Source organism: Talpa europaea (assembly GCF_964194135.1).
Source record: "Talpa europaea genome assembly, chromosome: 1".
NCBI lineage: Eukaryota > Metazoa > Chordata > Mammalia > Eulipotyphla > Talpidae > Talpa > Talpa europaea.
The window spans coordinates 7,013,336-7,032,139 of record NC_140073.1 but is presented as its reverse complement, the minus strand read 5'-3'; the positions used below and the strand labels follow the sequence as shown (position 1 = coordinate 7,032,139).

The following is an 18,804-nucleotide window of genomic DNA, read 5'->3' as shown; positions in this document are numbered from 1 at the left end:
AACAGCCCCAGTGGGACTCTGGGGCAGCACCCATCCAACCAGAGACCAGCACACATTGTCACGGTGAGCGCGCACACACACACACACACACACGCGCGCGCGCACACACACACACAGAGCGTTCCTCCCTGCAGGAACCCTCCCCTGCTGGCTGGTAAAATACCACCTGGGGATTCACCTCCAACTCCCACCTCATCACAATCAAAAGGGGAGGTGGAGGCGCCTCTGGATTTCCATCAGGCTGCAGCAAGAACCGTGTTGCACCCTGCGGCCCACTCCGTCCACTCCGGCACAGCTCAGTCCTCAGCCTGGGCCCCTGCCCTGCGACCCCACAGACCCGCCCTCCCTCCCGGCAGCCCCACCCCACTCAGGCTCCCCACACCGTGGTCCTGTGCCAGGGTGGCACAGAGGGGCACCTCACACAGCCGCTCCAGCCCGGCCACCCCACGCAGGAAGCTGGCAGAGGCCAGAGGCGCCATTCAAACTCCGGCAGGTGGTTTTACCAGAAGGAAGTTGACAGTTCAACTTCAAACACGGTGACGCAGGCCCTCAGTGCCTGCTCCCCGGCCCACCCCTGCCCACGCCTGCCGCCCCGCCCCCTCCTCTCTGGAGGGTGCCTGGAGCCATACACCCTCACCCACGGGTGCTGAACTTGCCGGGACTGAGGCAGGAGGAGGCCGCGCCCATGGGGTCTCAGCAACCGCCACTGGCCGCCCTGTACCTGCTGGGGGTGCTGGGTGAGTACCCCTTTGGGGCGTCCGCCAGGGTGTCTGGGAGCAGGAAAGGAGATGCTAATTCTTCCCTTGGTCTGATTCTGGTGCCCACATGTCACCTCTCTAGAGCATCACGGGGGGCATTCAGGCTCCCGCAACTTGGTCTCAGTTCTCAGCCTTGCAGGGACCACCCCGCGGCTGCCATTCTGCTCTGCCTTGCACTGCTGGGGACCTGACTGCGCCCTTCCAGGGGGTGTCCGTGCTCAATTCAGACTCAGCCTGGAAATCAGGGCCACTTCCCTCAGCAGCATCCCCACCCTCACCCCGTGAGTGCCCGGCCTTTACCTGGAAGCCTCCAGGGACGGGAAACTCACCATCCACCTCGACCTGGGCAGGATGGACCAAGGCAGGGCAGGGACTGCCTCTGAAAAGGCGGCAGAGCAGATGGCAAACGCACACCGTCCTTCTTGTCCTGCCCGTTCGGTCCCAGAGGGCCCAGCCGGGACAGCCAGGCAAGGCTTGAGCACACCCCGGCCTGGAAGAGGGGTCCTGGCCAGTCCCCAGGGGCCACTTGGAAAGTTCCGGGGCTCTGGGGAAGCTGGGAGGGAATGAAGTCAGGGGAGGCTGAGCTGGGGCCTCCGCGTGGTGGGGAGGAAGCGGGGTGTCCTCCACCTCAAAGCTGTCCCCCGGCTCGGGACCAGACCCCCGCCCTGCCCCTGGCACTGGCACCGGGGCATGGGGAGGAGCCTGGGCCAACCAGGGTGAGGGACGGGAGCGCCGGTGGCCAGCGCTCCTGGACACAGCCCGGGCACCTCCGGGCCGCCATCCCCCTATTCATAAAACGCAGCGGCGCGAACAGGACGGGCTCCGACCATTTCTCAGGGGCATGGAAGGTCTGGCGGGGTGAGAGAGCTACCTGACTCCAGGGCTGGGACAAGCGCTGTGGGGGCATCAGGTGGGGACTGGGGGAGCTGTGTCTTCCACGTTTGCCGGGGACGGACTTGGGAGACATGACTGGCCTGGACAGGGAGCCACAGTCCCTGCTGGAGAGGCCAGCGTGTGAGTGCGTGTGTAAGTGGTGAGTGTGTGAGAAGGGAGTTGTGGATTTGTGTGAGAAGTGTGTGTGTGTGGGCATAGTACACGAGTGTGTGTGTGAATGTGAGCATCTGTGTGTGAGGATGTGTGTGAATTTGTGTATGTGCATGGGATAAGGGTGTGTGTAAACATGTGTGAGGGGTGTGTGTGCGCGTGTGTGCACGCGCGTGCTTTCACAGGAGTGGGGGGGCGCTCAGCCCCACATGCAGGTTCACGTCCCCAGCTGTGTTCACGTGGCTGTTCTACATGGAGCTGCTGGAGCAACGGGAAGTACAGAGGCCTCCCGTCCCCAGGGCAGAGGGCGCGGGCCGCCCGGGCTGCCTCCGGGACCCTCCCCAGGAGCTACGGGGGCCTCCTGGGCCCTGGGGACTTTAGGCCCTAAGCCTCCACCTGTGGCCTCTGACCCCACCAGCTAGGTGGGGGGTGGGAGCCCTGCTCCTACCCCCTGAGGCCCATCGTGAGGCTGACTCCTGGCAGGACCAGGCAGGGTCTCCGGCCCGCAGAGCCCAGAGTCGGGAGCACAGGGAGGCAGTGCCTTCCCCTGAGTGTGGAAGCCCCTGGAACCCAGGAGCACGCAGTGCCCAGGGCACAAGCGTGCGAGTTGGGGGATCACAGGCATCCCCTGCTCAGAGGGCCACCGCCTGCAAAATACCGTTAAAGCCATTTTCTTCTGTATGCTTCACAACAGCCTGCGGCATAGCCTGGGCCAAGTGGCCCCATTTTACAGAGGGGAGAACTAAGACCCCCAAGACCCTAGTGGCAAGTCCAGGCAGGGGTAGCTGGTGAGCAGCAGAGCGACCCCCGCCCTGCTCTCATGCTCCCCTGTGACCCCCGGTATCCCCTTGCAAATCACTCCCACAAGTAAGAAAATGGCTGCCAGACACAACCAACCACCGCCAGCGACACGCAGCCACCAAGGGCCGCGCTGGGACTGGCCGCAGCACAGGCACCCTTCCAGCCGTCCCAGGAAGAGAGGCCTTCTGCCCGCGCCCCAGGGTGCCAGCTCCCTGACTGGCCGTGGGGGTTGTGCCTGTGCCCTGGGGACCTTGAGGTGTGAAGATGCCCACGGCTGGCCTGAGGTGTCAGGGACCGGGCTTCCCACAGGCGCCGTTCCGGCCCTACCCGTAGCCCCAGCCTGCCTGGGGAGCACCTGCTGCTGGGGGTGCAGGGAGGCAGCCCTGGGCCCTACAGGTGGTGCCCAGGCTGGACTCCAGAAGCCAGCACTGGGGCACGGGACAGTCAGGGACTTGGGGTTTGAATTCCCGTCTGCACTTGCCAACTGGGTGACCTTGGGCTCTTTCTGGTAGCTTCCGTTAGCTCTTCTGTACAGTGGGAATGATGGACACACCGGCCTCGTGGATCCGTAAGGACTGAATGGCACAGGGAACGTGGAGCTTCGGCAGGAGGGTCTCGTCGTGTAGGAAGTGCTCAGGAAGCGCCAGTGATTCCTGGGGCCAGTATGTGCTCGCGGGTATTATCACCATCAGAGTCAGCAAGAAACAAGGCCGGGCCGGCCCTGGTGGGGAGGGGTCCTGCCGGACGCCAGGGAGCCAGCAGCTTTCTCTCCTCCTGTCCTCTTGCACAGGCTGTTCATTCATTCATTCGTTCATTCATTCGTTCATCTGTCAGACTGAGCATCTGCTCTGCGTTCAGCTCTGTGCAAAGTTCTGGGGTGCAGCAGGTTACAAACCCGGAGCGCCGCCTCGCACGGAGCTGGCACATGCACAGGGCTCCAGAGACCCCTTAGAGGACACAGGCTGACTGGCACCCGAAAAGTATTTCTAAATACAGCGAGAAGTACAGGGAAGGAAGTGAAGGGTGAGATGCAGGGACCAAGTGCACTGAGGGACTGTCCCCCAGGCTGGGCAGGCTGGGAGGGCCTCTCTGAGGCGGTGCGGCCTCACCGAGAGAGAAAGATGGAAGGAGTCAGTCAGGCAGAGAAAAGGGGAACAACGCCCGCAGGGACTGGCAGAGGGAGACAGGCCGAGGGGCTGGGCCCACACAGGAGAGGAGGGGATAGGCTCCAGGAAGGAGCAGGCTGCCCGGCCGGGCCCAGGCTGCAGAAGCAGAGGCCCTTGCTGGCCCTTGTTGGCACTGGGCACAAGGCACCATGCCCGGAGCACCAACCCAGCTCCTTGGGGAATGGAGGCTCTGAGAGCTCAGGAGGGGGCACTGGCCCTCCCGGTCACTCTGCCCAGGTCCACAGTGACCCAGTGTGGCCCTTACCACAGTGACCAGGGAGGGACTTCGGTTCCATCCAACAAAACTCGACAGCTATGAGTATGTAGGAGCATACGTAAGCATGCGGGGCGCATGCATGTGTGCCGGGGCACGTGTGTTGTGTGTACATGTATGACAGTGGTGTGTGTTGTGTGCTGTGTTGCGTTGCTGTGTTCATGTTTGTGCATGCACACGTGTGTGTTGTGAAGGTCTATAGGGCTTGGAACAAAGCAGATTCGGGTTCAAGTCCTACCTGGCCACTCGCTGATGACAAAGACCTCTCCAAGGGTCAGCTGCTCGTCTCTAAAATGGGGGAGACCAAGTTGATGAAGGGTCGTGGCAATCATGAAATCCAATCCACGCAAGTATTTATTGAGCACCTACTGCATGCCAGGCACTGCTCTAAGTGCTGGAGACAAAAAGTCAAAATCCCTGCCCTGGTGGACCATCACAGTTGTCGGAGTGGGGCAGGGGTGGGACGGGACGGCAGACGAGAGGCCCCCAGGCCAGTGGGTGTAGGGGTGCCCGAGGTTGTGAGCTGCGTGGAGACAGCTGGTTGGAGGGTGCTTAATCTGGCAGATGCCAGAACAAGGAAAGGCTAAAATCTGAGCAAGTACTCACAGAGGCGGGTGAGTGCTGGAGGGTGGGGGTCTGGGGAGGCCCAGCAGGTGAAGAGCTGGTCAGCACGCGGCGGGGGGAGGCAGCTGGCCTCTTCGAGGACTTGGACTTTTTCCTATTTGAACTTGAGCCACCTGATGCCCAGCACCCTGGGAAGAAACGGTAGCTCGCTTCTCCAGGCCTTGTGGCGGGAGCATGTCAGAGCTCAGAATTTTTCAGATTTTAGAGGGTAACATCGTATGTGCTGTGTGCAATTAGAGCCAGCCAGTCTGGGAGGGTAACACCACCTCATCAAGTCCATCCGCATCTCTGCAGTGAAAGAGACAATTCCTGCCCTACCAGGGTCCCTGGAAGCTACAAACAGCCTCCCACCAAATGCATTAGAAAAGACTTTGCTTTTGGAATTGGAAATGCAGACAAGGGAGTGTGGCCCCGATTCACCGCCTCTGTCACTGTGCCCACTACCAACGCCCTCATCCTTATGTACCCCGGGGCTGACTCTCACCTTCTCACAGGGACTCCACACTCTCTCCTGGTGAACAGCTGGGAGAGATGTGTGGTACAGGATAAGAAAGTGGAGTAATCGGCAGAGGCACCAAGGATCCTGTGTGGCCCACAGGCCCCCAGGGGCATCCAGGGCTATCAGGCTCTAGACCCACCCCTGAGGTAGATGCCCAGGGCCCCGGCGGGTGATGGAGACTGAGTTTCTGCTCCCACCCATGAGCTGGGCGACCTTGGGGCAAGTAGCTCAACCTCTCTGAACCTCAATTTCCTGATCTGAAAATGGAGGTGAGCATGCTTCTCCCCAGAACCAGAAGGAGGCCTGTGCGTGAAAGAGCTTTGGGATATGTGACACTCTCAACCAAGCGGAAGGCTTGTCACTGACAGTGGGGACACACACAGGGCATGAAATTCATGCAATTCCATTAGACACACCAGGGCCCCGGGAGAGGGAGCAGTAACTATTCAAATCACCGAGGCTCCTCTGCCCGCCATCACCTGTCCATGCTCTTGGCACAGGTCTTGGCTGAGCAAGAGCAGAGACCCGAAAGTGCTGGGCCTTCCACCCGCTCCTTTCTGCAGGCCTCTCCTGGCAAAAGTCCAGGGTGATTCTCTGCAAGTTTGCACTTAAAAAGGGTCCTGATCATAAGCGGCCTCATCCGGGCTCCCCTGCCCCAAGCAGCCTGAAGCTCTGATACAGCTTCCGTCAGACAAGTCTCTGCTGATTTGTGTTGTTGCCAGTAAGAGGGATTTCTGGCCTCCAGGTCAAACTCTCATCAGAGGATGAAAGGAAGGAAAAGCCAGAAAGCCCCTGAGGCTGTCGGGCATGTCACGTTGGAGGTGAATTGATGGCTGTGGCTGCGGCACATCAGGCCCCACAGCACACCAAGCGCCTGCTGGCTTCCCTACCCGGCAAGCAGGGTGAACACGGGCCCCCTCATGGAGGGAAGAACGGGGTCTTTATGAAACCAACTGGGGTCTGCTGGGGTAGGAGTCCCATAAACGCCTCAGCATCCTTGGGGGTCCCGATGCCAGAGGACCCTCAGCAGACCATGCCCTGGCCTCAGTTTCCCAGCCTAGGGGCTACAGTGAGATGCTCATGGGTTCAGGCAGGGCCTATGAATGAGCCGGAGGGGCCTGGCCTGGGCTATTTCTGACCCTGGGGAGCGCTGTGAAGCTGACCGCACACAGGGCCGTAAGTGTTCACCTGCTGTCCTGAAGCCAGAAGATATTGTGAGTTTCTGGCAGATGCTCTCCATGCAAATTCTGCCCTGAGCCAACAGGAGGCTATTAAAAATCTTGATGCTTTCCCACCTAGGAAAATGCCCATGGGTCTGCAGAAGCCATCAAGGATTTGAAGCTGGGGCTCGCCAGAGGCAGGGGCCCTGGGATGCCGGTAACCCAATCCGGACAGGCTCCCCATGACATGGCTTGCCATGGCCAGGGCGTCCTACTTTTAAAAAAAATCTAGATCTTTTGATTTTTTTTTTTCAAAAAGCAAAGTAAAGCAAAGAAACTTATTTTAAAAAAGGGTGGGGGGACTCAAAAAATATCTCAAGCACTGTGCAGACCCAACAGAACTCACCCGTGGCCTGATGCAGGCTCTGGGGCTGTTTCGCAGGGAGCCAGCATGAGAATCATCCAGAATGATGGGGGGCCAGCGGAGTAGGTACAGGGGATGAAGGTACCGTGCCTTCAGGATTCACCCTCACTGAGACCTCACCAGGGCAGGTAGGGTCAAAAGCCCAGGCATTTCTCAGTCTAAGCCCTAAATTGTGGGGGCTCCACAAGGGTTGGCAGGGGAAGAAAGGAAGAACATTCTCCTTCCCAGCTCCAGCCTTGAGAGCAGTTGTGGGTGCAGACGTGGAAATAGCAAATGCTTCCGCGCCTCATCCCGTGGTCTAAAGGATCTCAAGGTTTCTGTTTGCAGATTCTGCAGCAGGAAAGCCTTGGGCTCCAGCCGCTGGCAGGGGCTGAGAAAACTGTAAGCCCAGGGGGGTCACGAGAACCTGAGCCCAGTTTGCCAGGTTCAGGAGAAGGAGGATGTTGGGTTGGCGCCTTTGAGAAGCAGCAAAAAGAATGAAAATAAGTTGCAGAGGATCCAAAGCTGACTGCGTCCCTAGACGAACAGAGAGGCTAAGTCCCAGGGTCAGGCAGGCATCGCACCGTCCACCTCCACCCACACCCTGCCCTCCCCTGATCAGGAGCCAAAGATCAGAGATCGCAGAAGGAGCTGAGGGCTTGTGGAGTCTACATAAAAAAACCAAGCCCAGAGAGGTTGAGTGACTTGCCAAGGACACACAGCAAGTTCGAGGAGGTCTTCCTACAGCACGTGTCACTGCTCACAGGCATTCCCTCCCATCAGGCCTACCCGCAGGAAGAGCAGGAGGCAGCCATCACTGCCTGCCCTCTGCCTGGAGGGACGGCAGCCTGGCCCGCGGCCAAAGTGCAGACTGTGCCAGACGGCTTGATTTAGAGTCCCGGCCCAGCACGCACCAGTTGCTCGGGCAAGTTATTTATTCTCTTTCCATTCTCTTGTCTGTGAAATGGAGATCAAAATAATAAGTACCTACTTTACAGAGCTGTGGTGAGGTTTGAGAGCGTTAATTCATAAAAATGCCTGGGAAAACACCAGGTCGTGTCTCTTACATGTGGAATATAAAGAAGCAAAACAAAGGGACAGATGAAAGCAAACCCTAGAACTCTGACTGCAGAATTGAGGCCACCAGAGCGGGAGGGGGCAGGGCAGAGTGGGGAGGGGGCACAATGGACTGTGGTGGAGACTGTGGGTGCCTTGGTGGTGGGTGTGTTGTGGTGACATACACTGAGGGGTGTGAATCTATACCTCTAAGTCACATACAGCATTGTAAACCAATGGTGCATCCATTAGAAAACCTTAAAATAGCAAAAGAGAATAAAATCAACAATAGTATTAAAAAATGATGATAATGCTCGGGATGGTGGTGGTGCTGGTGATGGTGGTGCTGGTGATGGTCATGGTGCTGGTGATGGTCATGGTGCTGGTGATGGTCATGGTGCTGGTGATGGTGGTGCTGGTGATGGTGGTGCTGGTGATGGTCATGGTGCTGGTGATGGTCATGGTGCTGGTGATGGTCATTGTGTGGTGATGGTGGTGCTGGTGATGGTGGTGATGGTGATGGTGGTGATGGTGGTTAGTGGTGGAGATGGTGGTTGGTCATGGTGCTGGTGATGGTCATGGTGCTGGTGATGGTGGTGCTGGTGGTTAGTGGTGGAGATGGTGGTTGGTCATGGTGCTGGTGATGGTCATGGTGCTGGTGATGGTGGTGCTGGTGATGGTCATGGTGCTGGTGATGGTGGTGCTGGTCGTGGTGCTGGTGATGGTGGTACGGGTGATGGTGATGATGGCGGTGCTGGTGATGGTGGTGCTGGTGATGATGATGGTGGTGGTGATGGTCGCGGTGGTGGAGATGGTGGAGGTGGTGGTGATGTCCTCCTGAGGTGCCCTGTCCACTACAAGAGATCAGATGATTGAGCTGGTTGACACGCTTCTCCCCTCACGCCCTCCAGACCACTGCTCTGGACGGACACTCCCCGTCTGTGAGAAATTCTCTGCCCTTCGGAGGCCCGTCACCCCAGGGCGACTGTGACAGACTCTAGTCAAGATGGAGGAAGTCATCTTTTCTTCTTCAAAGAGTCTGGTCACAGGAAGGGTGTTGGTGGGGGCACATCCCCTTAAAATTTCACCAGCAGCTTCAGAACACTTGGGCAAGAATAGGCTTTTAAAAATACACCTATTTTTTTTTTTTTAACACCCAGCAACCATTTCCTAAAAGCTACTTCAACACAGCCACGTACTGTGTTGCGTGCGCTGACCTGACCCGACACCGCAGCTGCCCCCGGCTCCCGGCTGAGCAGCCGCTGGGGAGTGAGACCCGGGCCAGCTCACAGCTGCTCCTGGACACTCAGAACTGGGGGCAGCCAGGGCCCAGCACCAGCGGGCCACCCACCCTGTCCCCACCCACAGAGGAGCTGGCTACCGGTCACTCTGCAGGGAGCCCCCCACTTTCTAAGCCGCCATCCCACATTTCTACTGGATGGCCAGAGGGAGGGCCAGGTCCCTAGGGACCCAAGTCCCCAGGGCTGTGGTCCCTGCTCTCGCACCAGCTGTGGCACCACCTTGGGCAAGTCCCTTTACATCAAAGTCTCTCTGAGCTCTGATTTCCTCTGCTGGAAACTGGGAGCTGTTACAATAAATTGCTCTCCTTCTTCCTCTGAAGGAAAGCAACACACAGGCTATTTTGCATTGCAACCCAATCCTTAGCCACACGACGTAGTGTGCATTGGACAGCCTCTGTTCTAGTCCATTCCATTAAAAATTACTATTGGTGGTAGCATGTCCGCGAAAGGATAGCCTGAGGGAATCCGGGGGCAGGACGCCAGTGCTGTTGCCATGACGGTGCTGGCGACCACGGATCTGTCTATGATACGGAAAATTCATTTTACTATATGTTCATTTAAAAAGTAAAGTTCTTTTAAAGAGAACAAAAATGATGGTCGCAACCCCCGCAACTCATTCCACGCCCGCCCAGGACTTAGGACCGTGGCCCGGCCCTGGGAGCAACCCAGGCGGTGTAGCGTGAAAACCCTGCCCGGAGCCCCAGCGGTGGGGGGACAGGACCGTCACCAGGCCTCGGGCGGGCGAGCGCCCACGGGGGAGCAGGGAAAGGCTCACCTGACACCTCTCTCCTTTCTCCAGCCACGTCCTGCCGACTGGGAGAGCTCAAGGGGAGCGATGATGCAGGTAAGGAGAAAATGCAGGAGGCCTGCGAGGGGGCAAGAAACCGGGGAGGGAGCAAGGCGGAGATCCCTCAGGCTGTCGCCACCCCATGCACAGAAAGCAGGCTGCCCAGAGACGCGCCTTGCCACGTCCCTGCCGAGTTCTCAGCAAAGACGCTTGCAGCTCAGTTCCAGACGGAACGTGAAGCCTAGAGACTGCCGCTTCCCGAGCAGGGTTCCACGGAACACGTCCGACAGAGGGTGGGCACTGGCACATCACCCGCTGAGTGACGGTGCGCGCGGCCTAGTGAAGGCTCTGAGAAGTCCTGCGGGGGAGAAGGCTGCGACATTTTTAAGCTCAGCTGTTCCAAACCCATTTCACCACAGAGCACTTGTTTTCACGTTTCCCGAGGTAGCACCATGTTGAATGCATTTAGGGGACAATGGGGCTGGAGCTTCTCAGGAAGCCACCCTGCACCGAGAAAGGGCCGGCGGGACTTTGCTGGGCCCTGAGCCAGAACCCGGAACCCCACAATAGTGTCCTAGCTCCAAGCTCTAGCAAGTTCCTTGTTGTCTGAGCCCCACCAGTTCCCCGACTGTAAAATGGGGAGGGCTGAATCCTTCCTCCGCGAGGCTTCCACCAGTCTGCTTGCTGGAGGGAAGGGCAGTGCCAGGGTTGGGGCGAGGGCCTCTGACGAGCCATGTGTCCTTGGCTCGGGCTCTGGGCCCCAGGCGTCTCATCTGTGGGAAGAGAACGTCAGTCTGCCTGGTAGTCCCCAAGCAGGGTTGGCCTCCGCCTCAGAGCCACCTGGAAGAGGCTTTTACATTTTTGAAAAATTCCTTGACTGGCTCAAAATCTTACAAATATGAAAAGACCTAAGTAAAGAATCTTATTTCCATTTCCGTCCCCCATCCGCCCAGTTCTTCCCCACCCTGACACCCCACACAATAACCGCATATATTCGTGTTTTGCATGTCCTTCCAGAATCCCTTCACGCAAATACAAATATATACGGTTCTTTTTTCCTTCGTGGAACTTTAGAAAATCACATTAGCTCTGCTCCTCGCTATGATCCAGCGACTCCACTCCTAGGTATTTACCCAAGAGAAGAGCGTCACGTCCCCCACACAAAGGCAAAGGACAGGAATGTTCCTAGCAGCTCTATTCACAGTAGCCCAAACCTGGGGGCCGCCCAAGTGGCGGACAATGCCGGGACAGCCAGACAATGGCATGTTATCTGCAGTCAGAAGGAGTGACCAGGACGCAGGCAGCGACACAGAGAAAACTCCACCCCTGCCGAGCCAAAGCAGTCAGGCGGGAACGCAAACAAATGAGACTGTGTTCTCAGGGCCACGTCTGTGACATCTGCCCACAATCAGGACCCTCGTCTAATGACAGAAAACAGGCCTGTGACTGCCTGGGGCTGGATTCAGGGCAATGGAGGGAAGTTTCCAGGTGATGGAAATGTCCTTTGTGCTGAGTGTGGCGCTGCTCACAGGTGTGTGTGAATTTGTCCAAATCTATTGGACAAATACCCTTGAAGTGAGAACATTTCACCACATGCAAATTAGACCATCGTATTGATTTTACAAGTTGGGGTGGGGGCGTCGCAGGCTGTCTCAGATCTATTGGAACAGAATTTCCTGGGGTGGGTGAGTCTGCTGAGCAGCGGCTGCCGAGAACCTGTGTCCACCGCTCCACGGTTCCCACTGAGGTCTCAAGCCTCATCCGCCCGGGCTTTGGGGACCACCTGGGTCAGGTGCAGCCCCAGCCTGGGTTTCTGAGACGTCCCTGCAGAAATTCTCATGGGGCAAGGCGGGCAGACTGGGGCAAAAGGGAGCTTTGCTGGAGGGGGGGTGCAGGGAGGGGCCCCCTGGAGGGCCCTTCCCTGCCTGAACCACACACACCTCTTTGATCCACAGTTGGCCTGGTGGAGCTAAATGCCTCCAACTCGAGGTGCCAGGGCCAGGTGGAAGTGCCCTACAAGGACAAGCAGTACACAGTGAGCAGCCGGAGCTGGCGCCTGAGCCGGGGCCAGAACCGGGACGACTGGGAGAAGTGGGCCTCGGAGCTCTGCCAGAGTCTGCAGTGTGGAGATGCCATGGCCCTCGGCTACTTGCCTAGCTTCAACCATCCCCAGAGCCATCCCCAGATCTTCTGCCGAGGACAAGTGGGGTCTCTCTCCAACTGCACCGAGGACACAGGCCCGCAGGACCCTCTGAGCCTGATCTGCTTAGGTGGGCAACTAGTCGGCCACATGGAGGCCCCTGACCTGGCACCACCCTGAGGAGGCCACCCAGGAACTGGGATGTGGGGCCTGAGCAGGCATGTGGGAGGGGGTCCCTGATTTACAATCACACCCCCCAGAAATATAGCCCAGGGGTGCTGGCCTCTGCCTGCTGGGATGGAAAAGATCAAGTTGGCTCCTTATTCCTTCAGAGCCTGTTTTCCCAACTGTAAAAATGAGCTGGTACTGCCCACCCCCAGGGGCTCAGAGACAGTGTGTGGGTGAGCCGGGCTTCCTGGGGAGCGGGGGCCACATGGTGATCCAGGTCTTTCTCAACACTGCCGGTTGCCCCAGCCCTCCCTGGGCACCCCCCGCGCCCGCCCACCCAGGTCCCCTGCCCTTCCTCACCAGGAGTCTCATTTCAGAGCCGAAGACGACACCTCCTCCCACGAGCCCCCCGCCCACAGCCCCTCCGGCGCCCACAGGTAAGAGGGTTCTCAGCCCCTGGATCCTGGTGTTTTAGCCAACAGCTTGTTTAGCAAAATGTTGGTGATTTAGCAAATAAAACATGAGAAGCCCAGTTACGCTGCACTCTCAGACAAACACGAGTGTCCGCGCGTCCCAGACGGTACCTGGGGCCTCACCGGCCCCCAAAGCCCCCGCCTGCCATTCGCGTAATGTCTGTGTGTGGGAACCACAAGGCTCCGAGTAAGACGGGCCCCCGCGCGGCCATCCCTGTCTCCCCTCCCTCTAGCTCCTCCCGTGCTGCAGCTGGTGCCAGGGCCCTGGGGCCTGCAGTGTGCCGGCGTGGTGGAGTTCTACAACGGCAGCCTGGCTGGCTTGGTGAGCAACGAGGACCTCCGGGGCGTGGAGGACCGCATCTGTGCGCAAGTCCAGTGTGGCTCCTTCGTGGATCACCTCCCAGAGGCCGAGGCACTGTGGGGACCTCACCCAGGGGCTAGCGGCAACTTGCCCATTCGGTGGAAGGTCGAGAACACCAGCTGTGGCCTGCTGGAGCCGTGCTTCTGGAAGGACCAGCACCGGGGCGGCGGCCAGGCGCTCGCCCTCGTCTGCTCTGGTGAGTGAGAGCCGGCCAGCACCCTGGGACTTTTCCAGATGAGCCGTCAACTCGTGCTCCCCAGGGTGCCGGCGCTATGCAGAGCGCAGGGTGGTGGACAGCTGACCGCTGGCCTCAAACACAGGACCGACCGGGGCCAGCAAGGCTGTTCTCATACCCAGCAAGAGCCGTGGCGATCTCTGCAGAGGGACACCCCAAACCCAAACATACTGCTGGCTTGGCAGCCATGGGGGGTGGTGGGACCCCCAGGACTTCCAGGGAGGCAAGGTCTCCTCCTGGGTTTGGTGAAGAGGAGGAGGTGGGGAGTCATGGCTTGGGCCAAGGGCATTTTTACAAGGTGGGTGCTATTAGTATCCCCCACTTTATAGAGAAGAAGCTGAGGCTCAGAGAGCTCAAATTTCTTGCCCAGGACCACACAGCCCTCGCTGGATGTCCATTCAAGCAGTGTCACTCCCAGAGGCTACTGTCTACACAGGGGCTACTCGAAGTGTGTCCTGGGTCAGTCTGGGGCAGGGGTCTGGCTAGACACGAGATGCTCGGCCACAGCTGACCCGGTGAATCAAGATCTGCATTTCAGCAAGGTCCCCGGGATCCTCGAAATCCCTGGAATCCAAGACGCCCTGCTCAGGACCCGGGCTTATCTTGCAAGCAGGCCCCCACCCCCACCCCTTGGCTGGGTGTGAGCTAGTACCCTGCTGCCCGCTCCAGGCAGAAGCAACCCCAAGCCCTCTGGCCTGTGGAGGGAAAGTGAGTTGACTCCCAACCCACTCAGCCCTGGGCCAGGGGCCCCGCAGGTCGCTGCCTGCAGAGCCATAGGCTATTTTTTCTAAACAGAAGAATCACTAGGGCTTGTCCTGGTGAACCTCCACAGAGGTTCTCTATCCTACGCAGTGCGGGTCCCCTGGTGGACACCAGGCCCGCCCTGACAAGCAGCAGTGAATTCTGTGTCCGCTGACCAGGTCTCCCAGCACACAGGGCCTGGGCAGCAGCGTTCCTGCCCTGAACCCCCACCTGGACCCCAGGGCTCAGAGCAGGAGGTAGTTCCCATCCCTGGCCTCAGTTTCCCCTTTCGGATGAGCCTTACCCCTCCCAAGGAGCAGCCAGGAAATGAGCAGGTGTTTCTGCAAGGGAAGTGGCCCAGGTGGGAGCTGTTTCCTGTTGCTCATCTCTGGCCTCCACCTGGGAGGAGGCCACTTCCTGGGGGTGGCATCACCACCACTGAGGGGCCCACGCAGCTCAGAGGCACCAGGACACTCTGTCTTTGGATGAGAGGATGCCAGCGGGAGCGGAGGGTGGAAGGGAAGGTGGTCCCACATGGTGCCGAATGTCCCCCGACCCGCACCCCTGCGCCAGGCCAGCGGCACGGGGCCCAGTGGCAGGCTTGCTGCCTCCAAGCCCGCCTCTCACCTCCCACCGCTTCCCTTCACAGGTTTCCAGCCCAAGGTGCAGAGCCGCCTGGTGGGGGGCAGTGGCCCGTGTGCTGGCTCTGTGGAGGTTCGCCTGGCCAAGCAGTGGTTGCCCCTGTGCCACAAGACCCCGGTCAAGAGCAGAGCGAGGTGGGAGGAGGTGTGCCAGGAGCACCAGTGTGGCCAGTTCATCTCCCACCAGGTGCTGGACCCCCGTGCGACCTCCAAGGGGCTCAGCTGTTCCCAGGAGAATCTGTCCCAGTGCCACCAGCTTCAGGAGAAAACCTGCCAGAGGGTATTTATCACATGTGAGTTGGCCACAGCCGCCGTGGGTGGGGGCGGGTCTGCGCTCAACCTCCAGGGCCCAGTCTGAGCGCATGTCTGACAAGTAGGCCCAGGAGCTAGACAGGCGCCCCGGAAGACGGAAGGCACATGGCAGGGAGGGGGGACCCGACTCGGACAGCAGTGCGCGTGAACCCTAACATGCAGAGTGGCGATCGTGTCGGCAGCCAATGAGTGGCTGACTCTTCATTCTACCGTCCGCTCTTCCAGAATGGCAGACAGACAAGCAAGGGCTAGATGGCACATGTTTGTTACACTAATGGCAACTGAGTAATGAACACGAGAGAGAAATGGATGGAAGGATGGTGGATGGATGGCGGATGGTGGATATGGATGGATGATGATGTGGATGGCTGGTGGCTGGTGGATGGCTGCTGGACGGGTGGTGGATGGTGGCTGGTGGATGGCTGCTGGACGGGTGGTGCATAGAAGGATGGAAGTTCTATGATCACATAGTGGTGTATGATGGCAAGGTGATTACTGACAAGCAACAGAAATGGTAGAAAGTTAAACAGTTGGTAACAAGAGTGGCGAGCGATAGTGGCAGGGTCACTTGTCAGATGAGAAACGGAGGATGGAGGAAGGGAGAGCAGAGAATTCAGAAATGGGCGGAGAGACAGCCTTTCGCACATGCTGGTGAGATCCCTGGGAAAAGCAGCCGGTCAGTCAGTCACGTCCCTCTGAATGGACAGTCTCGATGCCCCTGGACTGGCACGGAGTTGACTCCTCTGCCTCCCCCAGGCCAGGACCCCAACCCACCAGGCCTGGGCACCGGCTCCGTGATGAGCATCCTCCTGGCGCTGGTGCTCCTGGCAGTGCTGCTGGTCGTGTGCGGCCCTGTCGTCTACAAGAAACTGGTGAAGAAATGTAGGTGCAAGAGGCCCAAAGCACCTGCCTTTCGAGCCCCATGGGGGGGATTGAGGGGTTACACTCAAGCCCCACGGGGGAGGGTCCCACCCAAGATAGACGCTTGAGGTCATCTCTGCTTCCACACCCAGCCAGTCCCCTCTGCCGCCCACTGGCCTTTTTCTGCTAAAGTAGAGGAAACAGAAAGCCGGGACATGGTGGCAGCTGATTCGCCCACCTCTGGGCTGGGAATCCTGGGGCGTCAGCTGGGCCAGGAGGCCGCAGGCCAGGCCCACTCCAGCCCTCAGCAGCCGCAGGTGCTGCAGACAAGCCGCTGCCTCCCTGAGCCTCAGTTTCCTCCTTATCCTCGCAGACGCAGAGGAAAGGGCCTGAGATAAGGAAGTGAGAGTCAAGGAGTTGGGAGGAAAGGCGAGCGGAGCTGCAGGCGGGCAGGGTCCCTGCGCCCTCCGCCCTCCGGGTCTCAACCCCGCCTCTAAGCACCGGTCCCAAGTCTCCCCCGACACTTGACCTGCTCTTGTAGCTCCCCCTGGGACAGGCCCCCTCCGAACCAGTCAGAAAGCCCAGACCTCAAAGGCTGCAGGGGGCAGAACTTCTGCCGCTGCCCCACACCTTGGCCCCTCCCTGGCTGCCCCTGCCCTCCCCCTCCTCAGCGCCCCAGCCCCGCCCTGAGCCCCTCTCCTGTCTGCTGCCTAGTTCAACAGAAGAAGCAGCGCCAGTGGATCGGCCCCACAGAAATGAGCCAGAACAGTAAGTGTCGGCAGGCAGGTCCTCCCTCACCCCCGCCAGCGCCCCGGGCCACGGGAGGAGGCTGTGAGCACGCGGGGGGCGGGGGGAGCTCACCGTGACCACAGACAGAGCCAGCGGCCGCGCGTCGAAGGGGTCACTGTGGAACCTAAGGGGCCCCACTGTCGTATTTGGAAATCAGGCTGCGTCTCTGCTCCAGGACTTGGCAGAAGCTTAACGGGCTTCGTTGCCTTGTTCATCTCCAAAGCGGGACACGCTCGGGCCTGTCCCACGGCGAGAGCCTGGGTCTGTCACGGGCGCGCCCAAAGGCCAGGTTTAGAACAGGCCGATGCAGCCCCGGGTCTCCGCACATGGCCAGGCCACTCTCTGGATGGAGCCGCAGCTCTCCTGCCTCCCACTCCAATTCTTCCTCCCTGTACAGATCAAGGGCCAAATCCTTCAAGAAGGTTCCGTTTTCAAATCTTTTTTACCACACATAGGCCCTCAGTTCCAGATCGGCCCTTTCACGTGTTCTAATGCCCAGCTTAGCGCTTGATGACTGACTAACTGATGGTCGGAGGGCCCACTCCACACGTCAGGTGGCTGATCGACCCCCAGCTGCTCCAAAGCCTGGCCCCTGCTCGTACGAACCTCCCCAAGAGGAGAGGGGAGAGGGGAAAGGGGGCTGCCTGAAGGAGCTGCAGGGGCTGGGGCTCCCGCCACCAATTCCACGAGGGGACCAGGACACAGACTTCCGGGCCCCGCTGGGCAGGGGGAGGTGGACCGAGCAGCGAGTCTAACCGTCTCCTGCCTCTGCTCAGTGTCTTTCCACCGCAACCACATGGCCACCGTCCGCCGGTCCCAGGCGGAGAACCCCACGGCCTCCCACGTGGAGAACGAATACAGCCAGCCCCCCAGGAACTCCCGCGCCTCGGCCTACCCAGGTGAGCCCCGGCCGGGCAGCGACCGTCCAGAGAGGGCAGCGAGGCCCCGGGAGGGGGGTCTGCCTGTCCTCTCGACAGCCGGCCTCGGCAGGGCGTGCAAGGAGTCAGCCCAGCCCGCCCGCGCCCGCCTGCAGAGAGCCGCGCTGGGCAGCCGTCAGCGCAGGCCTGTTTCTGGCGGGGCCTCACGCCCCATGTAAACGAGGCCCCTCCGGGGCAGAACAGAGCCCTGCGGGGCGGCCCCTGACTGGCCCCAACAAGTCAGTCCCAGGGAGTGTGGAGGGCGGCACCATTAGCGAGCCCGGGCCCAAATGACCAAAGCAGGCCCGGGCGCGCAGCCGCCAGCTCCCAGGGCCCGGGGATCTGCCGCCCGCGGGCCTCGAGGTGCTGGTGGGGAGACCCCGCCGCAGACGGCAGCCTTTCTCCCCTCCCCGCAGCCTTGGAGGGCGCCCCGCATCGGGTCTCCACCCCGCTGGATAACTCCTCCGACAGCGACTACGATCTGCACATGACGCTGAGGCTGTAGAAGGTGGGTGTGTCCCCCCACCCCACCCCGGGCACCCCGGACCCCAGGATCCCTGGGAATAAGCACCAGCCCCTCGGCCCCGGCCCCCCGCCCACCCTGCCCTTCCCTTGCGCTGGGGGCTCTGAGCTTCAAGCTCCTGAAAGCGAAAGAATAAGCAGCAGCGATTTTGGGGGCGGGAGCTGACTGGCGAGTAGCACAAGAGGGGCCCCCTCCGCGCTGCCTGGTGACACCGTCCCCACGACCCCAAGGCCCCAAGAGCCTCCTGAGGGGCCGCACCTCAGGGGACTTGGGGGTTTGGGGCTGCCCCACCTCCCAGCCACCTCCAGGGTGCGAGGTTTCCTCCTCCTCACCCCACAGAACTGGGAACAGGAACGAAACACCCAAGGGCCCCACCTTTGGTCCCAGCACGCAGCCCTCCACGCTGGAAACGGGGTCTCGGTTTCCCATCCGGCGGGGCAGAGGTGAGGCGGCCCTTCCAAGTGTCCCTCTGCCCTGCGAGCTGCTCTGCCCCGCCCCGCCAAGCCCGGCCCAGTGAAGACCCAGCCACCCCTCCCGGCTGGCCCCGGCACCTGTGGGCGCCAAGAAAAGGCTGAACCCGGACCTAAGTGAGCGCTCCAAGCAGACACACGTGGCCGCTGGAGCACCCAACCCGTGCATGGGGAGCACGGCCCCACGGCACCTGCTCTCGGGAGACTGTGACCCCAGTGGGGCGGACACGAGGCTCACAGCTGGGCAGGGGCGTTTCTCCAGTGTGTGTCTAACATGGTCTTGTCAATAAGCTTCGTTCA

At 60.0% G+C, this 18,804-nt stretch overlaps 1 protein-coding gene across 1 annotated transcript; it reads left to right on the top strand.

The window, feature by feature from the left end:
• Positions 1 to 641: 641 nt before the first annotated feature.
• CD5 (CD5 molecule) lies at positions 642 to 18,016 on the top strand (the record flags this gene model as incomplete). Its single annotated transcript, XM_084254264.1, has 10 exons — positions 642 to 806; positions 9,886 to 9,930; positions 11,829 to 12,143; positions 12,559 to 12,618; positions 12,888 to 13,211; positions 14,641 to 14,925; positions 15,701 to 15,826; positions 16,520 to 16,573; positions 17,371 to 17,493; positions 17,928 to 18,016. The coding sequence occupies exons 1-10, from the start codon at positions 686 to 688 to the stop codon at positions 18,014 to 18,016; spliced, it is 1,542 nt and encodes a 513-aa protein (XP_084110390.1). The 5' UTR covers positions 642 to 685.
• Between the last annotated feature and the right edge of the window lie 788 nt (positions 18,017 to 18,804).